The sequence below is a fragment of the Hippoglossus hippoglossus genome, chromosome 21, assembly GCF_009819705.1.
Source record: "Hippoglossus hippoglossus isolate fHipHip1 chromosome 21, fHipHip1.pri, whole genome shotgun sequence".
Lineage (NCBI taxonomy): Eukaryota > Metazoa > Chordata > Actinopteri > Pleuronectiformes > Pleuronectidae > Hippoglossus > Hippoglossus hippoglossus.
This window is the reverse complement of record NC_047171.1, coordinates 16,800,366-16,826,986: the sequence shown is the minus strand read 5'-3', so window position 1 is coordinate 16,826,986 and position 26,621 is coordinate 16,800,366. Positions and strand designations below refer to the sequence as shown.

Here is a 26,621-nt window from a genome sequence, read left to right as displayed (position 1 = left end):
TTGTAGATATTACCAGTCTGAACAGTGGACAACATTATTATACTGTATTAACACTTATAAAATTGCCACATTTAAGTGTGATGAAAAACAATGATCTAAGTGAAAGATAATCCAAACAAATAAAATGATAAATGTTTTTTCCCAGTAATCATGACCAGCTCAAAGAAAAATGTGGCGACATTACCTCATCACGAGCTTTTCATCATTATGATCAAATGAATTGTTTTACGTGTTGCTTTAAACATACATTATAAATTGAAAGATTTAGTGATCACTTTTTACTTTCAGGGGAAAAAAGGCTTTGAGTAAGAAGAAACTGAAGAGGCGACAGAAAGTCAAGTCAAAAGTGAAATCAAGAACAAAGGTAAGAAATGTTTTACTGTCAAATATATTACACAATTCTACACTTGTGCTTCTGTGTAATGGTATACAATTGCTATATTTACATTCAGATATTAATAATTGATGTGTTTTGATGGCTTGTAAGGCCAAGGCTACACTGTACAAGGCCCTCAAAAACCGTGGAGGTAATGATTGCAATGTTGAATCACAAATGGGTACATTATTCAACATCCTCAGTACTTCAACTATATCATAGACTAATCTTTGACAAATGTCGATTGTAGTGTTTTGCTTTTTGAAAATGATAACATGACTGTTTTTATTCGCAACTTTCAAAGCAGTAGGTGTGCATTGGTTATTCCTTATAGCTGGTCGGACTATTTAATGAATTTAACTGATTGTAATAAGATTAAAGATAAAGTTAGATCATCTTAAGTCTCAAAGGTGTTTGGCAGAGTCATTTTCTTTTTTTGGTGGCGTTGGTCAGGTGCCAGGAAGCTCATGCACACATGAAGCCAGAGATTTGGACAGACAGAAAACGAGACAAATGGGAGTGGCTCTGGCTTGTGCACGATGTCCTGTTGCCGAGCGACCTAATGTGTTCCACGTTTCCACGGCAACAGCTACCGGCCTCCATCTCCCCCATCCGAAGCGGGAGCCGTAGTCTGTGTCAGAGGATGTGGTTGTATTTTTTTGCCTCTGCTGTATACTTGGCATGGACAACATAGGTTGACTTGTCGATCCCCAATTTATGTCAACATAATCCACTAAGATTACATCGACTCATCCCGTTGTTGTTTTCCTCAGAGTGAGAGAGCAGCCTGCTCTATGGTTGCTCTGTAATGCTGTTAGTCACTGCTTGCATTTAACCTTATTATATACATTTTTCCCAGCAGCTTGCAGACAGAGGCTAGAGAGATGTGATATTAGATAGTAACAGAAAAGGACAGTTATTCAGTGTAGAGTGAGCTAGTCAGTTATTTTCTCTCCAGATTGACTTGCTCAGCGAGTTGAACATTATCCGATATTATTTTTTAGGGGCAGAGAAGAGAGCCCGAGACAAGGCAGGCAGGCAGGCAACCAGGCATAAAAACATGGGTAGTTACACAGGCAGTCATGCTGTATTTGTATGTCTTGTCCTCACTATTGCTCTGTCATGCCTCTCACTCCGACACAGTCAGACAAGAGTGTGATTTCAAAGTGCCTCCTCTCCACCTTTTTTGTCTGCCTCTGTGTCTCTACACATCTGAAAGGGGAGGCAGAACAAAAGACAGAGCATAAACACTTATCATCCCAATGAAGGTGGTGATGTAACGTCTAGTGTACAGGGACATGAGTGATTTATCTTTTTTCAAAAACTATAATTATCATAATAATGTAATTGCACAAAATTATACATCTAATAGAAGAACTCGTCGGATGACCACTGGTTTGCCCGGGGACTGTTACACTTGATTGGCTGTTTCTCTTTCAAAATGGTTTGGCACAAACCGTTATTATTAAGTCATAAGGAAGGGGATGCCAGAAAGAGATAAGGAACAAAATCGGATTTCATCATTATAATTTGATAGCAATGCAGCAGTTTAGCTGTTGCAAGATGGCTCACATGCAATTTTCACGTGATTTGCAAAATTTGTTGTTGTGCCAGTAATCCCAGTTTCCTTCGGCATATCTGGTGCTCGACTTATTGGGGGTCTTGTCACAAATTGGAAAATGATCCCAGACTCAAATTTTAAACATCATGCTTGCGTTGTGGTAACTCGTTAGCCTCCCATGTGCTCATGTGTCCTAGCGTCAGTGCTGGTAATGTCAAAAGAGAGATGTGCGCACACAAATATTATTAAGATTAAAAGTGTCCTAATCTGCAATAACTAAATAAGGTTAATGGATAATGAGTATTGTTGATTTATTATTTCTTCTTCTATGGGCTATTGGTATTTTTGTGGTAATGCATTAATAATAATAAAAAATAACGCAGCATTTTAATACTGATTTTGACCTTGATTACCATGGCAACAGTCTAAGATAAGCACATTTAGGACAGCCTATACTAGATGGAGAAACAAATGAATAAGACAAGTTAAATCAAATTAAATCGTACATACAACTGTATGTCTATATGGATATATACACTAACTCTTGAGTTAGTTTTTTTTGCTGTAGTATCTGAAAAATTAGCAATCTTTACATATGAGGGGTAGAAGTCATTGTGTGCATATACAGCTTTAACATAACACTTGAGTAACATAGCTAAGCATCTTTGTCTTTGAGAAATGAACCTACATTTCCTCTTTATCTTTCAGAGGAAATGATGACAAACTTGACTTGAACATATGGAGAGTAACGAGCTGCTGAAGATGTCTTAAGTGCGGTCAGGGGCTTCATACCAGTCCTTTTCCAAAGCTTTTAGATGGCCATTAAATAATCATTTCAGCACAGGCAGAAACACAAAAGAAACGATCAGATGACCAGTAGTAAGAAAAGAAAGTGAACTCTGTGCAATTATGTCATTTTCTGAATTAACTGGGTCATAAAATGCAATCTGATGGTCTAAGTAAGAAGTATTGACAAACACATTAGTCTGAAGTTAATAAAGCACAAACAGTTATAATGTTTTGTGTCTTTACTGAATACATTCCTTAAACATTCGGTGCTGGTGGAAAAAACAAGTGAAGCCTTGGATTTAGTTACTGGTCAAAACCTCTTTTGGCAGCAATAACCTCAAGCAATCTCCTTCTGCAGCTAATAGCAATTTTGTACCGTTCCTCCTCACAGAACCTCTTCAGCTCATCCATATTCTCAGGATGTCTGCTCTGAAATGCTCTTTTGAGGTCATTCCACAGCAGCTCAGTGATTATTTATTTTTACATCCTTAAAAATCTACTAAGGATTTTAGCTTTAAATGCTTTCAAAAAATGGAGACAACCAAAATATTGAAAAATCCATGAAAAACCAAGCACATAGGATCTTAGTAGGGGCCCCCCTGGTATGTGTCGGCTAAAAATGACTGAGCTTCCTATCTTAGTACTTTGGATTGTACTCCACCCTTTTGTTTTGCTGTTATCGCCCAAGAAACCAGTTTTTCTCTTGCATGCTGCTTTGGGTTTATAAAGCATTTCTACATTTTAGATTTAAGTGCTCATTCGAGGCAATCCCCTCCTCTGTGAACGCTGTACAATCACTTTGTCACAAATGCTACATTAGCAGCAAGCAAGAGAGCGGTAGACTGCACTGTTGGATGAGAGGGAAGCTAATATCCTCCCTGGTGGTTTGAGTTGAGAATGAATAACCCCTCTCCCCCAAATAGATGACATCACTCTCTGATGATTGTGATGCCAAAAGCGCAGCACTGAGAGAGAGGCCCAATCGATCAATACGGTTCTCTAGAGGTTGCCCCAGGACTGTAGTTAAAAAAGGCCTTGTGTGGCCTGATAGGGAAAAGCTTATCAATTAGTTAGTTCATCAAGTTTCTCTGTGGAGTGTACTTCCTGTAATCATAATGATTATTTGTACCTAAGCGTTTGAGCTTTTCTGTAACGGTTTTAATGTACATTTCCCCCCATGGCTTTTCCAGCTCGTTTATACCTAATTAAGTTTGACTCAATATCAAAAATATCTCACAGTTCACAGTACTGACTCCAAAATCAACTCTTCCTAATCAACTCTTGATCATTTAAAAATACAAATGTATAACATAACAAAATAAATATAGTATAAGGATGACCCACATTTGGTAATCCTTGGAGTTGATGGGCAATAGTAATTTAAAATGTTGGGTAAGTCATATTGTATTGGTGAAAGCTGTGTTGAGCTGATCGAGAAATGTTTAAACACTTGTACAAGTGAAGCATACGAAAGCGAAAGTCCTTAGGAGTGAGTTCAAAGACAAAGGAGCTATTAAATTTCACAGTCGTGTCCCTGACTAAATACAAGACAATGACAGAACAGACTGTTTTAAAGACTGGTCATGTTGAGCTGAGGTTTTTCACTCCAAACGTATTGTAGTTAAGTTATTTTGCTTCAGGTCAACTGGCAAACAGCTAACATCTGTCGAGAGTCCTTTATGTTTATATCGGAGGGGCCTTGGGCCTCGCAAAGCCAGATGAGAAATTGCTCCACCTATTGTGGTCAGTTGGCGTCTGCTTTGGTCAGGAGAATCATTTTAATAACTACCAGCCAGTCTGTTTGACATCGTGTATTATGGCAAAAAATGTTTTGGTCTGGACCAAAAATAGCTGCTTCTGTCATTGAAAGCTCCAATCATTTCCCCAAAAATTGCTCACACCTTGGAGATCTCTGAAAATGTATTAAAACGTTCTACAAAAATGATCCGTCACTTTTGTCTTTTTAATGTTTTATTTTATATATTTTATTATTGTTTCTTGAAGGCAATGTTACAAAGTATGTTTCAACAAAACAATACAAAAATCCAGAAAGGTGACTTATTAAGGATCAACAAAGGCTTCCTCCTCTTCATAAATAGGCCTGCTCATAAAGAATTGACATCGGGGGTTTGCTGTATTGATTATCAGTACTTGTGGTTAGCAAGAAAAGGTTTTGTTGACCTTGCTGACTACCTCCACTTCCTGTTTTTTCCCACAGGCCGAGAGTATAGATGGAGCCCTCTGTGTGCCGGACATCAAGCTGCACAGCAACCCATCTGCATTCAATGTCTACTGCAATGTGCGGCACTGTGTGCTGGACTGGCAGCAGAGAGAGGCCTCCCTCGCGCTGGCCTCCAGGAGCTCGGCGCAGAGTGGCGACTCAGACAGCGAGGAGGAAGAGGAGTACCGCGAGCCAATCATCAAGCTGCCAAAGGTATGAGCACAGGGTAGTCTTGGCTGCTTACATGGTGGTAGCAGCGCTTGGTTTCAAGGTGTGAGCCAGCCTGTGCTCTTTATCTGAGGCATGCACCAATCCTTTATCCCCTGGGGTTTGTATGTAGGGCTCATCACTTTTAATGTTGTGATAATTTACACTTTACCTGAGGTCTGAAACTCCTATTCTGTGAGGAATACAGCTAGTCCTGCACTGTTTCCTCCACCTCTGTCCTCTGCTCAGCACCTGCTGGTTTATTTTTTTTACTGTGGATCAGGGCAGTCTCTTTATTTTTATTGTGAACCATCCTTTAATTGTGGGAACAAAATTAAAAAGATTTATCTGTAAAGATCTTTTCTAAAAGTACCTGCCAGACTTAAATTTGCAGTTTGACACATACCTTAGGATTCTTTATTAATATGTATTAAAGATCAGTAAACTTTGCTATTGATGTCTTCTTTGATAACTTAAAATGGAGAAAACTATCAAGCCACAATGAACAGCGAAATTACAACACCAAAGCATCTGAAAAGCAAAGTGTCAAATGATTTTGTCAAGCTCAAATAAGAGTAGTAAAGTTAAGGGAATAGTTCACCCAAAAATGATACTTCACTCATTATCTACTGATGCTGATGGAGGGGTGGGTGAAGAGCTTGAGTCCACAAAACACTAACACTGAGCACAGCTGAATCCAATACAACTGAAGATATTAGGGACTTTTCTTCAGACGTAAACAAACAACAGAAAAAACATGTAACTTGTCTCCATACTGCTTGTGTGGCGTCATCCAAGTGTCCGTAAGCTCCAACATTCATATTCGACTTGAAACGGCATCATTTACATCGTGGAGGCTCGAAGACACAGAGCTGACTAGATTTCTAGCAGGCTAAATATTGATGAATGGGTGACAACCACAGCCAATTGGAGCACCGTATGTGCTGAACGCGTTATAAAGAGGTGGAAACCCAGAAAGGCCTGACCAGACTAGCTACCGGTTTCTCCTGGTGAAAGATGGTGTTGTGTGTGACCCCCAGTTGCCAGTCTGTGATATAGTATGACAACGACTGCAAGACTCCCAATCACAAGACAGCAAGTCATGTATTGTGAACTGCACAGCGATCTGACATCTCTGACGACAAGATTATTTAAATGTATTGTACTTATCGTGATATATCTTTTCCGTTTGGCACAAATTTTCTACGTTTACTTACTTTGTTTTCTTTTTTGATTCGTTACACGCTCATGCTAAGCTTTATTTTTACTGTTACACAACAAGTTCTACACTGAGACTGGAGAGAACATTGGATCATTATTTGATTCAATAACAAGGCATACTGAGAGAGAGAGAGAGAGAGAGGGAGGGAGGGAACAGCATCCTTTTCTAGGCCAAACTGCTTTGACTACCTCCCCTCTCCACACACTCAAGTGGGTCTCTCATTGTAAACAAAGTTAATGGTGAATGCTGAAGTCAGTGGTAGTAACTGCACTACCAGCCCCTTGATAAATGGAGTGTAGCACGATGAGATCAGGCTTTTAAAAGAAAACATCCACTCCAAGCTCTTGTTAATCAGTTCTGTTTCATTACAGTCCTGCCATACATCTACTTCTCTGCGCAATGTCAGCATGTTTAGTCTTCATATATCCATAAAGTAGTATCACAGCTAGTCTAGCTCGATATTGGCTGGAGAATGTTAGCATGGGGTTCATTAGCTCATAGCAATCTGCTTTTTGTCTGTGTTTGTTTCTGCAGATCATTGGCATTGGCCTGTGTGGGGTATTTGAACTGATAAAAGAGACCCGGTTCTCTCACCCCTCACTGTGCCTGCGTAGCCTGCAAGCTTTGTTGGACATGCTACAGGGACAACAGCCTGAGGGCTTTCAGACTGAGCCTCCTGATGTGCTAGGTAAGGCTGAACATTAATAAACAAGAGTTTAATTAGGTGCATATGTACAATTCTATCCAATCACACTTACACAATTTTGATTACAAAGCTTAAAATCTGATCTTTTTTTGGGCCATAGTCCGTTGCAATGGCTAATTGGACCGCATTTTCATTTTTTCACAATTTTTAGTTCAGCCTGAATCACGTACATATTTTTGTTTTTCTCTGCACATATCTCTAAGCTCTCCTCCCCTTGTATGCTTCCTCAGAGTCTCTTTTCCAGCTTTTGTTGGAAACCACAGTCCGGAGCACAGGGCCCAATGACCCGACAGGACAGGCCATCACTGCCCTGTCCTGCGCCTGCCTCTTCAGTCTGGTGGTGGCCTGGGGAGACACCGGTAAAATCTTGCAGGCTGTGTCTGCCATCCTCACCAACAATGGCAGCCATGCCTGTCAGACGATACAGGTAATTCACCAGTTTACATCAAGTAAATTATACTGAACTATTTTATTCGTTCTTTATGCAACTCTGGAATTCATATGAAAAACTAAAATAAAACCGGAGGTGCTAGGAGAGCACATACCTCTGCTAAGGCTAACCCACTATCTTGCCATGTTATGCCCCACCCCTATACAGCATTTAATGGAAATCGGTCAAGTAGTTCTTGAGTAACCATGCTGACAGATAATGAAAACAAAACCTCCTTGGCAGAGGTAATAAGACAGAAGAGTCAGTCAGTGTATTTTGTTATGTGAGGCTTTACTGGCACAAATATCTTTGCATAATCAGATGTCATCATCTAATCTTTGTACTGATCACCTGTTCAGACTGTTTCACACTAAACAAACACAGTGGAATTCCAGGTGGTCCTGTTTCCTGCAAAAAATTTAAAAGACATTCTATTTTCATATTGGTTGAATTTGACCTGTTATGTTTTCTTAACCAACTCCTCCAAGAGATCTCGACCTTTTTATTATCTATCCATGTATTTCTGCCAGATTAGTAGCAGTGCATCAGACCACCAAAGAAGCTTTTGGGTGGATGTAGTAACCTCTGGCTCCTCCAAGCATTTCCTCTGTGCAGTGTCTGGACAGCACAAATTAAGTTTCGGAAAATGTCAAGCCTCTCTGATTCTTCTGTTTGATTATGTTACCCTGCCTACATTCTTCCGCCAATTATCTGATCTTCTGTTTGCTTGGATCTCTAGTTTGTCTTCTCTCTACTTTGTTTATTCCTCTTTGCTTCTGCCTTATATCAAAACTGCTGTTGTAAAATGTTGGGAGAAACTTCAGACAATTTCAGTTCTGTTTGTCAATGAAAATGTGTCACCTTTACCTGCAAGTCCAATACTTGACCAGGGTTGCAGAGGGGGTTTTATTCACACATTTTACCCCCCGCAGACATAGGCCTGTGTTTTTTTTTTCTTTCCTCCTAGTTCATCACTTTTCAGATAGTGAATGGACTGTGATTCATCACAATGGCAGGCAGGCAAAAAGGAAGTGGGGGCTTACGTGTGTTTGTGTTTATATATGTGTGTGTGTGTGTGTGTGTGTGTGTGTGTGTGTGTGTGTGTGTGTGTGTGTGTGTGTGTGTGTGTGTGTGTGTGTGTGTGTGTGTGTGTGTGTGTGTGTGTGTGTGTGTGTGTGTGTGTGTGTGTGTGTGTGAATGCAAATCCGCACTTACTATAGTCCCAGTTATTTTTTTTTAACTTTTTCATTCAATCAGAAACAGAGAAACTTCCCTGTGTCTGTTTCCACCTTGTGCAGACTATGCTTCTCAAATTCTGCCCCCCCCCCCCCTTAAATCACCCTCACCACCCTCTCTTTCTTCCTGAATCTTACCAGGTGCCCACCATACTGAATGCGCTACAGAGAAGCGTACAGGCTGTCCTGGTGGGAAAGATCCAAATTCAAGACTGGTTTGGGAACGGCATCAAACGTGCGGCCCTGATGAACAAGTGGGTGCTGAAAGAGGTGGCCATCGACGAGGATGAGCGCTGTCTTCTGCAGACCGACGGCTCCTTTCTGTACTTGCTCTGCAAAGATGGACTGTACAAAGTGGGCTCTGGATACAGTGGCACTGTCAGGGTATGTAACACGTACAGCTGCATGTTTGCAATGTTTAGTAAAACTATATTTACATATAAATTTGGTGTTAAGATTTTTTCAGATAAATAGGATGTTTCTTTATGGGTTGAAAAGATACTCTCCTCTTCATTTTGGAGTTCAATGATTTACACAATTGTCTGATGTGTGCAACAAAGAGCAATCAGTAGCTAAGAGTATGTACATTATACGCCCATTACAGATTTAGGTGAACTCAGCATTCTATAATATTAATAGGAGTTTATTATTTATTGTAGCCATTTTGCTTTATGTTAGTATTGGAGAACAATGACAGCAAAGAGCCCTAATTCTACCTAAAACTACTCTCTGGCTTTGAAGAGGTTTATGACACAGATTTTTCTTAAATAAAACTCCAGCGTTTCGTCTGCCAATGTTGAATTAAAGGTTTTTCAGTGTTTGTGATCGTCTGCTCATGTGTTAACGATGCCTTACAGGGCCACGTGTACAACTCCACATCCCGAATCAGGAATCGGAAGGAGAAGAGATCATGGCTTGGCTTTGCTCAGGTAGGTAGTGGAGCTGTCATTAAGATGCTCCCCACATACACTTCAGTTGAAAACTTCTGATGTGACATTCTCAAGACGTGTAAGACTTTTAAAAAATCTAACTTGTTTAAATACACACTCATCTTAACCATTATTGACAGTCTATCCAAGTTAGAACATAAGCTACGCTGTCACTTACACAAGTTTAAGTAAATATTATGTTATGAATCGTCCTTTCTGATTGCAGATTAGTAGTAATGTCTGTGTTGTCTATTTAGGGATACTTGTTGTATCGGGACACAAGTAACAACAGTATGTCGGCCCTCAAGATCAACCCAGAGACCTTGGAGCATGAGGGGACTGTCACCATGCCAGGTGCTGAGAAGACACAAAAAAAAAAACACCTCATGGGGGTTGATCATCAAAATATTAACTAACAAAATATTGAAATTCTTTTTGTGTTGCTCTCAGGGCAAAACTCAGACGGACAGAACATCATCTTCACAGATGGAGAGTACATCAACCAGATCGCTGCCTGCAAAGATGTAAGTTAAATATTCCAGCTAAAGCTCTTTAAAAGAACAAGACTGAAATGTGAAATAATTGAATCACTTTCATTAGGGGTGGACTTCAGAGTTCCTCTTGATGCATAACAGAAACCACTGACTTGCTTTATCACAGTGGTAAAGTTATGGTCTGACAGAGCAAATGTCACATAGTACTGTCAGCTGTTGTCCTACTAACTTAAGCCCCTTTTCCACTGGTCACAAAACCCACTAACACGCACATCTGGTCTATGTCTGCAATGGGAATGGATACAATCAGCATTCACTCAAATGCTGTAGAAATGTCTGAGCGCCAGTAATGAAAATGTGACACCCAGGTGAACGCGCTAATTTGGCAAAACAGCGAGGTGAGAGAGTGTCTCAGTTTTCAGTGCGTTTGTTTTCCCATTGCCAGAAGAAGAGTCTAGGAAAAATAGACTCTTCTTCTGGCAATGGGAAAAGAGTCGATCGCTTTTTTATCACGGGTTTACCCTCATTAAAAAAAAAAAAGCTGCATATTCCTGCTAATGTTGGTGTAAAAGAGGTATTAATAACACAATTTCCAAGTGATCATTTATTTATATGCATCAGTGCAATCACACAATCAATGTTTTAATCTTGTGCAGATGTTCCATTTTCCAAATCTTTTGTTAGTTTAAATAAAATAAATTGTTCCGTCACCTCCTCAGATGTAGAGGCCCCAGCCTCACTTTAGGGACCCTCATGATGACCAGCTGTGCCACACAGTTTGCAGCTCTGTATGAGTGTATATAAGTTATGCATATGTGGGCGTGGCAGTGAGGGCAGTGGGACCATATGTGGCCCTTCTCCAGAGAGCTTAATCTCACAAGCAGCAGTCATCAGCATAAGCACCATGTAATGTGGGTGGGGGAGGGGGAAGATGAGAAATAGACACATTTGCTGTCACTCCAGCCTCCCTCCTGGACAGCAGCTTCCTGGTTAATCAAGGGGGGTGGGGTCCTCAGAAGCTGTATGTATTTTACTGGTCAGCCAGCAATAGCAGATGTGGGGGGAAAGGAGGAAGAGGATGATGAGGAGGAAGGTATCACGCAAGGATAGAGGCGCTTACTTAATGATTTGAGTGCCTCATGTGCTCTGCTCAGCAGGAGTCAAAGCACTATAGATGAGCCCCAGATCATCCACACACTACCCCTCATCCTACTATTATATCCCTGTTGTCTCCCAGTTATTTCCCTGTTGTAGTCCTTTCTAAACTCTGTTCCTGTCCTGTAAATGTCCCTTTTCATCCACATCCCCTGTAGTATGACTAACCTGCATCTCCTGCAGCTGTATCATTTGTTATGTGACCTACATTGAGTGTGTGGGCTGTGGATAGATGTCACACCCTCCATGGTGTTTTAAGATATATGGATATACTATTAATACTGACTTGGCTTAGGTTTTAACTACTAAATACCAAAAATGACTGTGACACATCCTCAGTAGACTGACCTCCTGCTGATAAATGTATCCATGACATAAACCATTAAGGTTGTAATCCATGTGTTAATCCAAACAGCATCCAGCAAAACATGCCTAATTTCCCACTGCACCAAAATGCACACTTGCACCAGTTACACAAATGATTTGATGTCCAAACAATCATGTCTATGTCCCCGAAGCAAAATATTGGAAAATGACTTGATTTTGAGAAATTTGCTTATTAGCTTTCTTGCTTTCTTGCTATCTTCACATCTTTGTTATATATACACATATTTATCAATGTCAGTCTCATGGCAGTACACTTAATATTCATATTTGTTGTGCTTCTATTTAAGTGGTGTTGATTTTCTTACTTTAGGCGAAACATAAAAGAAATGAACAAATAATTCTGAACCGTTCATTCATTCATTTTGATTGTGGCATTCAGTCATCTGAAGCAGGGATATGTTTGTCATCAATCAGATGGACTCTTAATGCCACACTGTGACGTAATGTAATGTAGAGTCGTGACACTTAACGGTGATTCCTCCTCTCGGCCCTGACTCCTGCAGGATGGTTTTGTTGTGCGGATCTATACAATGAGCGTAGACCCGGCCCTGCAGCAGGAACTGCAGCTGAAGCTGGCAAGGAAATGTCTGCACGCCTGCGGCATCTCTCTCTTTGACCTAGAGAAGGATCTGCACATCATCAGTAAGTGATATTAAATATACTATAATCTGTAGGTGCTTGTGGGAAGTGATTCCCATATGTTCTCTGTACACCTGCTACTTCATACTGTATGTGTCTACAAGGTTGCACATTTGTCAGAAGTTGCTCAAAACCCAGAGGAATAAAAAAAAAAGTACTTTGCAACCTTGTCTCCTTGTGTATTTGGCCCTAAATAGTATGTTGTTCTCTCAGGCACAGGCTTTGATGAAGAGGCAGCGTTGCTTGGAGCAGGCAGGGAGTTTGCTCTGATGAAAACTGCCTCAGGAAAGGTGAGACTAAAACTCTTCTGTGGTGGTGTGCCTTAACTGCTTAATGAAAGTTGGAACGAGTTCAACTGCTGAGCTCTTAACAACTTCTGTCTTGCTAATGACTTGCCAGGAAATTTAGAGAGTGAACCTGGGGGAAAGCTCCAAATGAATTATGTCCCTTCCTTCTACACTGGCCACACGAAGCCCATTATGCAAATTAACTCTTTGTTCAGAGCATCTGTAGATAATTGGTTGTAGTCAGATTTTTGTGATGGAATTCTTAGCCCTTCTCATAGTCATGTGTGGATAAGATAAGATAAAACTTTATTGATCCACACACCGTGGCAATCAAGTTGTTACAGTAGCAGGCAGGTCAGAATGAGGGAGAGAAGAGAATAAAAAAGGCAATAAAAAAATGAATACAATTTTAATATTGTATTCACCTTTCACTGTAGTGGTTTGTATATAAATGTTATAAAGTAAAGAGTAAAGTTATATTTGACTTATTATATGCTGCTTTTCCCTACGAATAACCCAAATTCGTTTTTAACATATTTTCCTAAGACCGATTTCTAACAAAGCATAATAACAAGAGAACAATACATGTCCTCTTGTTTTCAAAATAATTGATGGCTTTCTTAGTTAAATTGTCTTTAAACAATATGGACTGAGGGAGCTGTATTTGTGGGATGTTCATTATGCTATAGACTGATCTATCATGAGGAGATTATAAGGTGACATCCCTGCTTAAATAGGAGTAATTTCCCCTCGCTCAGTAGTAGCTTATACTACTTAAACTGTTACTATTGACTATTGGGATCTTTATATTCCTGGTTATCAAGCAAAGTAGGGCCAATCATTGTCGGGAGGCATTGCCATGTTGAAGAAGATATTTCACATTTTTGTGCACACTATCTCACTCAAGAGAATGCTAAATATGTATGTTGTTGGGGTGTGTGGTGGGTGTGGTTGTTTGTCTCTGTACTTTAGGTGTGGTGCAGCATGCTTCTTTTGTAGATAGCTGTTGCACATTTCTGTGTCTGTGTTAAGACCTAATCTCATAGAACACTTTATCTACAGATTACCCTAACCCAGAGCGACTGGTTGGGTAAAAATAGGAGCAGCTGACCTGTGTCTTGGCACAAAGGTCACTCATCACTTGGGCTGGACATTGTGCCAAGCATGTGATACCACTTACAAACATCAGAAGCGCTCCCGATCTGTCTGCATCCAATGTTTTGTGTCAGAAGATTTGAGTAATAAAAATGATCTTGCCCACAAGCTGCCTCTGAATGAGTAAACATATAAATGGGTCTGCAGTGCATTAAAAACACCAGGTCCTCATTAGAGATGGCTACCAAAACCTGGTTATTAAACAGGCTCCCGTGCTTAATTATTAAAGGCCGAAGTATCAATTAGATGTTATCAGAGTATTAGAGAAATTAAGAAAATAGATTTTCTATTTATTAGTGAGGCATATAAGTTATTTAGCACGTTTTATCATTAATTCCGTTTTTGATTAAAGTATTTGTCCATGATGCATATTCACTATTTCCAGTTCAGATGACAGATCTCTCTCTCACAAGCTGCAGCCCCGAGCGGCACACACATTAAGAGAGACCTTGTTATTAGTGACAATGGCAGAGAGTTAAAATGTGTGGTTATACTTCAGAGTTGATCTTGACAATGCTCTTTGCCACAAATGCAGCATGTATTTTACATGCAAGGGCAGAAACACAAGCAATCTGTCAAACAATCAATGAAAGTCCATCACATGCAGACTGAGTATGCTAGCATACTATATTTAAACTAAACTATACAAACATTGGTTAATGATTACATGTAACTTAGTTCAAATGATGCTCTTAACATTTCAGATTAAGTTATTAACGCAAACATATATGTTGTCTTATATTAGCCCAGGGTTGTCTGCTCAACCTTGGTCACGTCACATCACAGTCATACATGTGTATATATAGTACAATCTCTTCTCTTCAATAATGGCCTCTAATATAAATATTTTTTCATTTTCCTCTGATCGGTTTCCTCTCTTTCACTGTGTTTGACTGTCTTTCCTCTTCTCACAGATCTACTACACAGGAAAGTACCAGAGCCTGGGTATAAAGCAGGGTGGCCCGTCAGCTGGAAAATGGGTGGAACTGCCTGTTACAAAGTCTCCCAAGATAATTCAATTCTCAGTTGGCCATGATGGTTCTCATGCTCTGCTAGTGGCTGAAGACGGAAGTGTGTTCTTCACAGGCTCTGCCAGCAAGGGAGAGGATGGAGAGTCCAGTAAGACAACTTTAAACTGTCTACAAAAATTCAACAGTTGGCTCAACCTTCAGTAAACACAGAATCAAAAATTATCTCAGCTGAAGGTCTATAGTTGATGTTTGTTATTTTCCTCTGCAGCTAAAAGTCGCAGACAGCCCAAGCCGTACAAGCCCAAGAAGATGATCAAACTAGAGACCAAGACGGCAGTGTATACAGGGTGTAACAATGGCAGCAGCAGTATTGTCACCAAGGATGGAGAGCTCTACATGTTTGGCAAAGATGCCATTTACAGTGACAGTACCTGTAAGTTGACTGGGACATTTAAAAATGCTACGATTCTGGGAGTTTTTCTGAGGAATACTGTTTTAAAAATAAACAATTCTTTATATTGCCTATAAATATATCTCTGTTCGAAACCCACTCTTTCCGCTCCACAGGCCAGGTGACAGACCTGAAAGGTCACTTTGTAACTCAGGTTTCCATGGGAAAAGCCCATACGTGTGTCCTGACCAAGAGCGGTGAAGTGTGGACATTTGGTGTGAACAACAAGGGCCAATGTGGCAGAGACACTGGAGCTATGAGCCAGACAGGGAAAGGTGAGATAATGTAAAAAACAATTACACATTACAATACACAGTATATTGTATCTTACACATGTGTATATTGACTCTGTAGTACATTCATTCTCCTGCCTTACCTGTTGGTGTGTATGCTCTGTGTAGCGTTTGGTGTGGAGAGCATGGCCACAGCCATGGATGAAGACCTGGAGGATGAGCTGGAGGAGAAGGAGGAGAAGAGTATGATGTGCCAGCCAGGCATGCACAAGTGGAAGTTGGACCAATGCATGGTCTGCACGGTATGTGGAGACTGCACTGGCTATGGTGCCAGCTGTGTCAGCAGTGGTCGGCCAGACAGAGTACCAGGAGGGTAAGAGGACACACACACAGACACACAGACACACACACACACACACACAGTAGTAGAAGAATCAAAAATGTTTATCTGACTTGAGGATAATCTAAAATCTTTTTTACTCATTTTTTCTTCATCAACCAGTATCTGTGGCTGTGGGTCTGGAGAGTCTGGCTGCTCAGCATGTGGCTGCTGCAAGGCCTGTGCCCGGGAGCTCGATGGTCAGGAGGCAAGACAGAGAGGCATCTTTGATGCTGTGAAGGAGATGATTCCACTGGACCTGCTGCTAGGTAGAAAAGCTTTCTAATGACTTCATGTTCCCCCCTTTTTTTCTCTGTCATTCATGCAACATTTACATCTCATCTGTATCACCACTTCTGTTGCTTACATTTTGTTCAACACTACAAAGTCTGAAAGTCATAAGCATGTTGGAATCTCATAGGCCTACATGTACCCATTGCATACATTCATGGTGTTGACATTGGAGCCCGATCGATTTATCAGTCAATAATATTAATAAAATCGGTAGATATGCGCCTCGTACAGACATATTTGTTATGTAGCTTATGTTTGCTGAGAAGAGATTTATGTTTACAATTTATGACCCAAAAATTTATGTTAATTTGATCAATTCAAGCTCTATATATTTGGTTGTATTGGTGTTTTCTTTATATATATTGATATTTATGTAAAGTTTATGGTTAAACTGTAACATTTAAACCCTCAAGTACATTTTTGTCATAAGGGTTTGATAACAACATCTTAGGAATCATTGCCAATTTCTTAATTATAATATATATATATATATATATATATATATATATATATATTAATCAGTAGAGGAAATATTTTACTCCCCATAATTGGTATCAAGCATCAGCCCCCAGAAAACTCATCAGTCAGGCTCTAGTGGATATTACATTTGTTGGTGATTTGCGGTATCTTTGATCCTATATAATTGATCAAAATAATTGACTGTCTTGAGAACGGGTCTTGTGTAAGCTATCTGTCCTGAGCTGTGCCAGGTTGCTGCTTATGCTGCACATATCATCCTGTCTGTTGCATTTGCTTGGATGTAGTATTTTTGCGCACCTGCCGTCGCCTGGCCTTCATTTTGTTGTTGTGTTGTGCAGAGTCATTGCTTCTCCATCACCTCTCTCCATCTTTCATTGATGTATGTCTTGTTTTGTTCTGCTCCATCTTTCCGCCTCCTCCTCCTCGTCCTCCTGCATCCTGTCTGGGCTGCCTGTACCCGGGGCCTTTTGTGTTTTCAGCTGTGCCTGTCCCTCCCCCCCCAGGAGTGAACATTGAGGAACACATTCAGATCCGCCAGGAGGAGAAACGACAGAGGATCAACCGCCGGCACAGGCTGGAGGAGGGCAGAGGTATGGAGCAGGGCTAGACGGAATATGATTATGTGAGGGGAAGGGCTTTGCGGTTTTTATTGGCTTTAAAAGGTAAATTTATCTAGGGTAGACCATTCAACATAGGCACAGGGGAGTGGGACTTAGAGAAGAGAGTGAAGCTAACATTATACCCTCCTGCTTAGTTTCAGATAACTTTCAGGGGCTCTGTGAGCTTGGGTGTTGTGCCTTGGTGACTTTCCCCTTGCTTGTGTCTTTTTTTTATAATTTTTCAGTGTGTGTGAATAGTTGTGGTGTAGTATTTTTTCATGTGTTCTTTCCCATTTGTGAGCATTGTGCATGCATGTGAAAGTTTCTTTCTCCCCCAGGCCCCCTTGTTTTTCCTGGTCCCATTTTTATGAACCAGCGTGAGCAGGCCCTAGCCAGAATAAGACCCCTTCAGGCACTAAGGCATAAACGGGACAAGCACAAAGGTACTACGGTCTTCACTAACTCAACGGGTGCAGAGACACCCACTTGACTCATCTCCCAATCTGGCTGTCCCGCCCACCTCCTCTCTCACTCTCTGAACGCAGGACTCTTGTGTCTTCACCAGGTTTCATGGTAACAAACAAATGTAGCCTATTAGCAAGAAGGACTCACTGTGACTCACAGTGGAGAAATAAATGGGCTTTTAGGCCAGGGTAAAGTCTAGTCTCTTTTAAAAGGTTGGTTCCCTTTTGTGTTTGATTATTTTAAGTTGTGTTATAATCTTCATGTAGAAAAGAACCAATGTAAAATTAAGATTTGGGCTGTTATACTACTAAAATTTCTGGTTTAACAGCTCTAATCCTCAGAGTAGGATGCCTGCTCTGCCCACTGCTGTTGTTCAGACCTAAATATAAACCAACGTCCTTGTCTAACTGGATTTGCCATCACTCCCTTAGCAGCTGATTTGTCACTTCCTGACTGCAGCATACAAGCAAACAAAACAAGCACTGGGGAGAGAAAAACTTTGATAAATAACAAGCTGACAAACACGACGCAGTAGGAAGTAAGCAGAGATGATAGCTTTAAAACATTTTTTGGAGATGTGAAGCATCTCATGGAAATGTTAAGAACTCACAGACTCACAAACATCTAAACATCTGTGGATCTAATATTAAGCTTTTCAGGCCCTTGACCTTCAGACAAGTTAGTGTAAGTGTAATCTCTCTGGAGAAATAAGTTTCAACCAATATGATTTGAATAGTAGCTACATTAATTATTCAAATATTGAGCAGAAAGGACAGTACAGGGTTATCCTTTATTCCTATGAATTTTTTCTTTTGTTTTGTTTTGGCCTCGGAGTCTCAGCATCCTTTGTGTTTTGGAAAATGTGACAAAAAATTGGGATTTGGTTGTGAAGGTGTATTTTTCTTACCTTTCTAAAGGGATCAGGACGGAGGACACAAAATGACATACTGTCCAATGCATCTTGTTATCAGTATTTAGAGGCATATAAGCTTCAGTTAAATATTAATTAGTAAAATATTAAAGGTCAAAGAAACACAAAGAATACTTATCACTGCACAAAAGCCTATTTTCTTACTAACGCAGGTTGCTCTGACACTTTATTTGGATGTCATCGGTTGGGCCTGATATTTGGTGACTAGCTTTCATGAAAGTGTGCCCTTGTTGACTGCCCCCTGAACATGCACAATTGGAAAGCCTTATCAATAGAAACTCATTGTTTGTGATAAATGGCTTTTTTTCATGTCACTCTTTTAAATGGGAAAGATTGACGCCACAAGGGTATTTTATTTCAGAACAGCAGTGGTTTCCTCCTTTATGTCAGTTAGGAAACTGAGGCTGTCCTACTTTGCTGAATAACTTTTCTCCCGTTGTGGTTGATGCTCAGCTGTAAGGCTCGATGATTTGTGGTACCTCCCCTGAGCATCCTTCTTCATGGTTTTCCACTTATGAAGAGGAATGGAGGCTCTAAACCCCCCACCTACAATGCTGATGTTCCTGAAGCACTTCTGTGTAATCATCAACATTGTCAGTTGTGTCCATGAGCTCAACTTTAACCCCTTTCCTTTGAAACTTTGGGCCACGAGCCAGTCAGTATTTATTCCACATTAATTGGAAAGTTCAAGTATTACAACCAAGCTGTTTTCTGATCCGGCGGGCTTCAGTTACAGAGGCACACCACAGTGAGCTGGTTCCTGGTCCCAAAAATTATTGACAGTCATTATGTTTACCGTAATGCATGGGTCTCTATCCAACTTCTGCCACTCCCACACCACAGCCTTGACCTCTTAAACAGGGCTCTAGGTAAACCAGATTTCCTCATCCTCATTAAATACAGAGAAATGTTTAAAAGATAAGAAATTCTTTGCGAGATAATTTTTAAATTTTTAATGGGTCTGGTTGCCAAAAGCCTTTCTGTTAAAGAGGTGTTGTCCCCTCCTCCCTATTTCGGCATGCACTTCCCTTTTCTCCCTATTTTTTCTTTTGAGTCCTCTTTTCCCTCCAGCTCCCCTTTTCCAGGACTGTGCAGAGACATCAACCTCAGCGGTCTGAAGTCGCTACTAAACACCACTCTCTCCTCAAATGTGCTGACTTGAGTGTTTGCCTTTTTTAGATGGTAGCAGCGAGCGAGGAGAGAAAGACGCCAGCAAAATCACCACCTACCCCCCGGGGGCAGTGAGGTTTGACAGCGAGCTACGAGCTGTACAGGTCAGCTGCGGTTTTCACCACTCGGGTACGTTCACTTTCTCTTGCTCCTTCAGGTCAGGTACTTCCAGTCGATTTATCAGCACATTACTTAAAGGGAAATTTAACATGAAAAAACATTTAACATGAGTGGTCTGACCTTGAAGTAAAGAAAGTGGGGAAAGTAATCAGGAGTAATTAGAGTCTTGATTATGCTGCTTTGCAGTGGTGTTGATGGAAAATGGAGACGTCTACACATTCGGTTATGGCCAACATGGGCAGCTCGGACATGGAGATGTCAACTCCAGGTACAGCCTATGTTGATTTTTTTTTTACTTTAATGCGATTCCTATTTGAATTAAATTTATTAATCATGATATATATATAATTGTAAATTTGAGAAAATAAAATGCAGTGTTTCATTTCCATTTACAAATAAAGTAAATTCAACCAAATTGTTACAGATTTTGGAAATCGCATTATAACCACAAACATTTAAACTGCACTTTTCTATCCGCCAGGGGTTCCCCTACTCTGGTGCAGGCCCTTCCGGGTCCGAGTGTCCAAGTGACAGCAGGGAGTAACCACACAGCCGTTCTCCTCATGGATGGACAGGTCTTCACATTTGGAAGCTTCTCGGTAAGACAAATATTGTTCCTCAATGAAAGGGCAATTCTTTAAAATCCCAAACTTCATTGTTCATACAAATTGGAGGTTACACTTGAGATGTAAATTAGAAAATGAATGTGTCTTCTTCTTGTCCAGAAAGGGCAGCTTGGCCGGCCTATCCTAGACATGCCCTACTGGAATGCCAAGCCATCCCCCATGCCCAACATCGGTGCCAAATATGGACGAAAGGCCACCTGGATTGGTGCCAGTGGAGACCAGACGTTCCTACGGATCGATGAGGCTCTTATCAACTCCCATGTCCTGGCTACTTCAGAGATCTTTGCCAGCAAACACATCATTGGCCTCGTGCCCTCCTCTTTGTCTGAGCCAGCTCCATTTAAATGCTTGCTTATCAACAAAATGGATGGAAGCTGCCGGACCTTCAATGACTCTGAGCAGGAGGACCTGCAGGGATTCGGCCTGTGTCTGGATCCTGTGTACGATGTCATATGGAGGTCAGTCCAGGGATACATTTCTGGGAATAGTTCTGTACCACATACTGTAATGTACAGATTTTTTAACCCCCTCTGTGTGCTATCCCGGTGTCCTCCCAGATTCTTGCCAGCCTCAAAAGAGATGTGGTGCTACAACGCAGTGATAGCTGATGCCAGGATGCCCTCTGCTACAGATCTACAGGCTCGCTGCAGCATCCTTAGTCCAGAGCTGGCTTTGCCATCAGGATCAAATGCAACTACCACACGCTCTCACGGAGCCCTGCACATCCTTGGTAATCCTCTGCACTTGCCATTCATTTGGGCATCTAGAACTAGTTTTCGATCAGTTTGGGGGAAAAGTTGATGTAAAAATATCTCTTAGATCATACCCAGACATACAGGTATACATTCTGCTTGCAGGAGTAATTACAGTACGTTATGAACTTTTGATTTCTATCCACATTTAACGCTAATAAATATACTGCGTTGTCCATTTAGGTTGCCTTGATACGTTGGCAGCCATGCAGGAGCTAAAGATGGGTGTAGCCAGCGCAGAGGAAGAGACCCAGGCAGTGATGAAGGTCTACTCCAAGGAAGACTACAGTGTGGTGAACCGCTTTGAGAGTAAGTGGCTTCTCACAGAATACATGACAAGTGATTCATGATACAGCATACTGGGAGATGCTTTTGGTTACAGTAAGCTTTGATTTGATTACTCTAAGTCAAAAACCTGCATTTAAATTGTCATTGTAGATAAACAACATACCCTGCACATTCTGTTCCTTTTTTTTATTGATACTATTGATCCCACGTGTGATGTTATAGGTCACGGCGGTGGTTGGGGTTACTCAGCTCACTCTGTGGAGGCAATTCGCTTTTGTGCTGATGCTGACATCCTGCTGGGTGGGCTGGGCCTGTTTGGGGGTCGAGGGGAGTACACTGCCAAGATCAAGGTGAGCGGTTCTGTGGCACAAAGGTCCATTGGATTTTAAGCCCTTTGTTCAGTTTCCATCTCGGTCTTTTGAATGTATTTTTTTCTAAATTAAAGCAAGTTCAACTGGGTTGTCAGTTGATTGTCAGAGCTTCCTCAAAAACATTAAGTTTCTGGACCCTATTCAGTTCACAAAGCTAGAAAGCTTTAACTGTAAAAGACATGAATAAATTACCACTGGAAGATAATACACATGCTTTTAATATATATTGACTCATTCTTCTTGTGCAGCTTTTTGAGCTGGGACCTGATGGGGGTGACCATGAGACAGATGGTGATCTGCTGGCTGAGACAGACGTCCTGGCTTATGACTGTGCTGCCAGGTACTGTTTTTATGTTTCCCTTCTGTTCTCACAAGTATTAACATAAGGAGAAAAATATGGAACGATACAGTCTTTATATTTGATTGCTATAAATGATGGTGTTTTTACTCCTAGGGAGAAATATGCCATGATGTTTGATGAGCCCGTGCTGCTGCAGCTTGGCTGGTGGTATGTGGCGTGGGCCCGAGTGTCTGGTCCCAGCAGTGACTGTGGCTCGCACGGACAGGCTACCATTACCACTGACGACGGGTAAACCTTCTGTCATTTGATCACATTTCAATAATGTTTGAATTTTGGTCACAGCCATTGATTGTTTTTCCCCCCCCTCTACAGCGTTGTCTTTCAGTTCAAAAGCTCCAAGAAGTCAAACAACGGTACCGATGTTAACGCGGGTCAAATACCTCAGCTACTTTACAGGCTAGTAAAGATCCTCACACTTTCTTACTAAATGAAAGCTTCTGTTTAGAGACTTGTCAACTAATTGTTTATCTAAATATTCACTTATATTTTATCATTAGGCTTCCTTCTAATGATGGCAATGCATCGAAAGGGAAACAGCAGACCAGTGAACCAGTCCATATCCTGAAACGCTCATTTGCTCGCACAGTGTCCGTAGTGAGTACTGTCTCCATGGTTTCATGTGTCTTGCCTCCTATCTGTTTCTCCCTGGGTCTTAACAGGTCATTTTGTATAACTGTCTACTTCCATCTCTTTACAGGAGTGTTTTGAGTCTCTGCTGAGTGTCCTTCACTGGAGCTGGACCACCTTGGTTTTGGGTGTGGAGGAGCTGCGAGGGCTGAAGGGCTTCCAGTACACAGCCACCCTGCTGGACCTAGAGAGACTGCGCTTCGTTGGCACATGCTGCCTTCGCCTGCTCAGGGTCTACATCTGTGAGATCTTCCCTATTGCGGGTAGGAACACAGAGAACCTTAAAGTATTGTATCAATTTCTTTATAGTGGTGTAATCTTTGCAAAAAGAACCACAGTGGTGCTTTGAATTTAAAATAAGCACGTATAGTATATTTTCCTATAGTCAAGAAGATCTTTCTGAATGAAAGACAACAACCATATTTAGATAATGTCATATTCTAATCTCTTTGTCCTGTGTTTATATATCATGTACATAAAATAGTAACATCTTTTTTATTTAACAGAGAACATTTGAATGAAATCATAGAGGGCAGCTTTTGAAAAGATTTTGTTGTTTGACTGTTGTTTGATTTCCAGCCAGCACCAAAGCTGTGGTGGAGGAGTCGAGCAAGCTGGCAGAGTGCGTGGGAAAGACGCGCAGCCTGCTGAAGAAGATCCTGTCAGAAGGCATGGACAACTGCCTGACCAAGCTGGACAATGACCCCCAGGGCTACTTGTCTCAGCCCCTTACCCTGCTGGAAGCTGTGCTTCAGGAGTGTCACAACACCTTCACCGCCTGCTTCCACTCCTTCTACCCGACCCCGGCTCTGCAGTGGGCATGCCTCTGTGACCTGCTCAACTGCCTCGACCAGGTATGATATTCACATCTACTTCAACTTTCCTAAACCTGAAAATCAGAGATCCCTGAAAGTATTTCCTTGGTTGTTGAAAGAACATCCGAAAAGTAAAAAAAAGATAAGATAAGCATTTCAAATTTGTTCTTCTTTTATTTCAGGACATTGCCGAAGCAAACTTCCGCACATCCAGCAGTCGTCTGCTGGCAGCCGTAATGTCAGCTCTATGCAACACCTCCGTCAAGCTGACGTCCATCCTGCCCATCGCGTATGACGGAGAAGTGCTGCTGCGTTCACTCGTCAAACAAGTCAGCACAGAGAACGACTCTGCCCTCGCTCACCGCTTCCCCCTGCTGGTGGCGCATATGGAGAAACTAAGCCATGTGAGTGGTCCATGTCATAAATGTACTTAAGGTATCTTTATTTCAAAATGGTGGTTGGTATTATTGATGGAACTATGTGATCTACTGTTGTTGTTGAAAAACTTTGAATATCTTTTTTGCTCCTGCAGACGGAGGAGAACCTGATGGGCATGACCAGTTTTCGAGAGGTACTGGAGAAGATGCTGGTGATTGTGGTGTTGCCAGTGAGGAAGAGTTTGAGGAAGGAGGTGGAGCTCTTCTCTCCACACCTGGTCTCCAACACCTGTGGTCTGCTGGCCTCCATCGTCTCGGAGCTCACGGCCTCTGCCCTTGGCTCTGAGGTAACGACACTCACATGCCCCAAACAAACACACACATAAGGCATGTGTATGGAGACGCAGGACATGGCTGAGGCAAACATATATTTCCAAGCCCTGATAGGCTTATTCTTTAAATAAACTCACTTGTTTTTGTCCTGGACATTCACAATGAATGTCCTTTGTTATTTGGATGGATCAAAGTTGTTGGTGTCACATCTATTTTAGTATTGCATACAGCCTGCGTCATAATCGCATCCACTTCCCGTTCTGTTAAAGTCAAAGTTGTTATACAGCTTGAAGAGCTGTAGATAGGATCCATCAACTAGACTACATGTCTCCACATTTTTTCTCTCTTTATTTCCTCATGCCATACCCTCTTAATGACTCTTTCTCTTATTTATCTTACTTCTTACCTAACACTCTATCCTTACTGAAGTAATTTTTCACAGTGACAGGCCTTTCTTGGGACGAGGTGCTGTCTTCTATCACTAGAAAAACGAACAGAAAGGGTTTTGTTTTTATAATATACTGAGTCATTCAAAGGGTGGGACCGATGTCTGTCATTCTGCCTATTTCACACTCTTCTTGTTATTATCCTCATTCGCCAGCTCACATGCATATCCGTATGCTTCAATCGGGACTCTTTAGCTCTGGTTGTCATAGTAACCGTCATTCGACGACAGCCCTTGACATCACTGTTATGCCCCTCAGTCTGTTGTCAGGGAAACAAGTCTTCCTCCCAAGAGCACCCAGATAAGTCCCTCTGCGGCTATGTCTGGCTCTCTGTAGTCGGCAGGCCGATATAAATAGTAGTAGATTATTTTAACTACCACAGGCCAAATATGAGATGGTCTTTTTTCAGTTCATATCATTTTTTACAGACCATCCATTTTCTCTCTGCACTGTCTTGGTCTATAAATAAAAAACATTGCTGGCCTTCACATTTAGGTAACAGCCATTATACACACATCTATGAGATCTTTAGATCTACAGTATTATTTGAAGTTGATCAGTTTTATGCTTTGCCCTCACTATTGCCACCTGGTGGTATAGATAATAGTCTTAAAGTGTAAGGTGATGGTTATACAGATACAGAAAATGGTTTATATTCAGTAGTTCATTGTTTGCTTTTGTTTTTAGTAAAAATATCTTCCCTGCCTTTTTATGGTTGTATAATAACCTGGGTAATATGTTCATGCTCTTAAGGTTGATGGACTGAACTCACTCCACTCTGTGAAAGCGTCTCCCAACCGCTTCACTAAAACGAGCCAGGGCCGGAGTTGGAATACGGGGAACGGTTCGCCGGATGCCATCTGTCTGACAGTGGACAAGCCAGGCGTTGTGCTGGTGGGCGTCTGTGTGTACGGAGGAGGGGGCATCCATGAGTATGAACTAGAGGTGTTGGCTGATGATGTAAGTGATTAGAAAAGATTTTGAGGTAAAAATGTATTTATATTTGACACGTCATCTGGTGTTGCTTAACACGTTTACCTAATTTTTTTGTTCCTTCACCCTTCAGGCGCAAACAGAGCATCCAGGGGACTCGGCACATTCTCACAGGTGGACATCTCTTGAGCTGGTGAAGGGCACCTACAGCACTGATGATTCTCCCAGTGATATTGCTGAGATTCGCCTGGACAAGGCTGTGCCACTCAAGGTACATACACTGTCAGAAAAGACATAGTTTTGTGTTGATATCCAGCTGTTACTGTAGCTGTTGTTGCTGGTTTGTTGTGAATGCAAACTATCACTGATGAATTTATTCTGTTGCAGGAAGGGGTAAAGTATGCCGTACGGTTGCGAAACTATGGCAGCAGGACAGCTAATGGGGACGGAGGTATGACCACAGTCCAGTGCTCGGACGGTGTGTCCTTCACCTTCAGCACCTGCAGCTTGAGTAGCAATGGGACCAATCAGACCAGAGGACAGATCCCACAGATTCTCTACTACAGGTATTCATTTTAAACTCTTTTTTTGATTGATGATTATGTAATGTTTCATCTTGATGTGTTTTTTCTGACTCAAATTTTTTTTCCTGGTGGAAGGAGTGAATATGATGGGGACCTGCAGTCTCAGCTGCTGAGCAAAGCCAATGAGGAGGATAAGAACTGCAGCAGAGCCCTATCTGTTGTCAGTGCTGTGGTCAGAGCTGCAAAGGACCTGCTTCATAGAGCATTTGCTGTCGATGGTGA

The 26,621-nt window shown here is 41.4% G+C and overlaps 1 protein-coding gene across 23 annotated transcripts in view; it reads left to right on the top strand.

Moving 5' to 3' along the window:
* mycbp2 (MYC binding protein 2) overlaps window positions 1-26,621 on the top strand; it is a 58,164-nt gene that overhangs the window by 3,387 nt on the left and 28,156 nt on the right. For 18 of the 23 annotated variants that reach the window (XM_034574052.1, XM_034574072.1, XM_034574069.1 and 15 more), the window contains exons 2-37: window positions 289-364; window positions 4,945-5,160; window positions 6,911-7,064; window positions 7,313-7,509; window positions 8,889-9,131; window positions 9,605-9,676; window positions 9,934-10,030; window positions 10,127-10,200; window positions 12,216-12,354; window positions 12,565-12,641; window positions 14,708-14,912; window positions 15,033-15,197; window positions 15,332-15,490; window positions 15,617-15,821; window positions 15,951-16,096; window positions 17,081-17,191; window positions 17,539-17,643; window positions 19,776-19,895; window positions 20,073-20,154; window positions 20,368-20,485; window positions 20,612-20,970; window positions 21,070-21,242; window positions 21,448-21,573; window positions 21,775-21,902; window positions 22,172-22,263; window positions 22,378-22,512; window positions 22,597-22,680; window positions 22,782-22,878; window positions 22,982-23,174; window positions 23,491-23,765; window positions 23,909-24,130; window positions 24,259-24,450; window positions 25,636-25,842; window positions 25,949-26,086; window positions 26,203-26,381; window positions 26,475-26,617. In XM_034574052.1, coding sequence (XP_034429943.1) covers window positions 289-364; window positions 4,945-5,160; window positions 6,911-7,064; window positions 7,313-7,509; window positions 8,889-9,131; window positions 9,605-9,676; window positions 9,934-10,030; window positions 10,127-10,200; window positions 12,216-12,354; window positions 12,565-12,641; window positions 14,708-14,912; window positions 15,033-15,197; window positions 15,332-15,490; window positions 15,617-15,821; window positions 15,951-16,096; window positions 17,081-17,191; window positions 17,539-17,643; window positions 19,776-19,895; window positions 20,073-20,154; window positions 20,368-20,485; window positions 20,612-20,970; window positions 21,070-21,242; window positions 21,448-21,573; window positions 21,775-21,902; window positions 22,172-22,263; window positions 22,378-22,512; window positions 22,597-22,680; window positions 22,782-22,878; window positions 22,982-23,174; window positions 23,491-23,765; window positions 23,909-24,130; window positions 24,259-24,450; window positions 25,636-25,842; window positions 25,949-26,086; window positions 26,203-26,381; window positions 26,475-26,617 — 5,504 coding nt within the window. The remainder of the gene's footprint in view (window positions 1-288; window positions 365-4,944; window positions 5,161-6,910; window positions 7,065-7,312; window positions 7,510-8,888; window positions 9,132-9,604; window positions 9,677-9,933; window positions 10,031-10,126; window positions 10,201-12,215; window positions 12,355-12,564; window positions 12,642-14,707; window positions 14,913-15,032; window positions 15,198-15,331; window positions 15,491-15,616; window positions 15,822-15,950; window positions 16,097-17,080; window positions 17,192-17,538; window positions 17,644-19,775; window positions 19,896-20,072; window positions 20,155-20,367; window positions 20,486-20,611; window positions 20,971-21,069; window positions 21,243-21,447; window positions 21,574-21,774; window positions 21,903-22,171; window positions 22,264-22,377; window positions 22,513-22,596; window positions 22,681-22,781; window positions 22,879-22,981; window positions 23,175-23,490; window positions 23,766-23,908; window positions 24,131-24,258; window positions 24,451-25,635; window positions 25,843-25,948; window positions 26,087-26,202; window positions 26,382-26,474; window positions 26,618-26,621) is intronic. The other 5 variants (XM_034574055.1, XM_034574076.1, XM_034574065.1 and 2 more) reach the window with 4 other exon arrangements.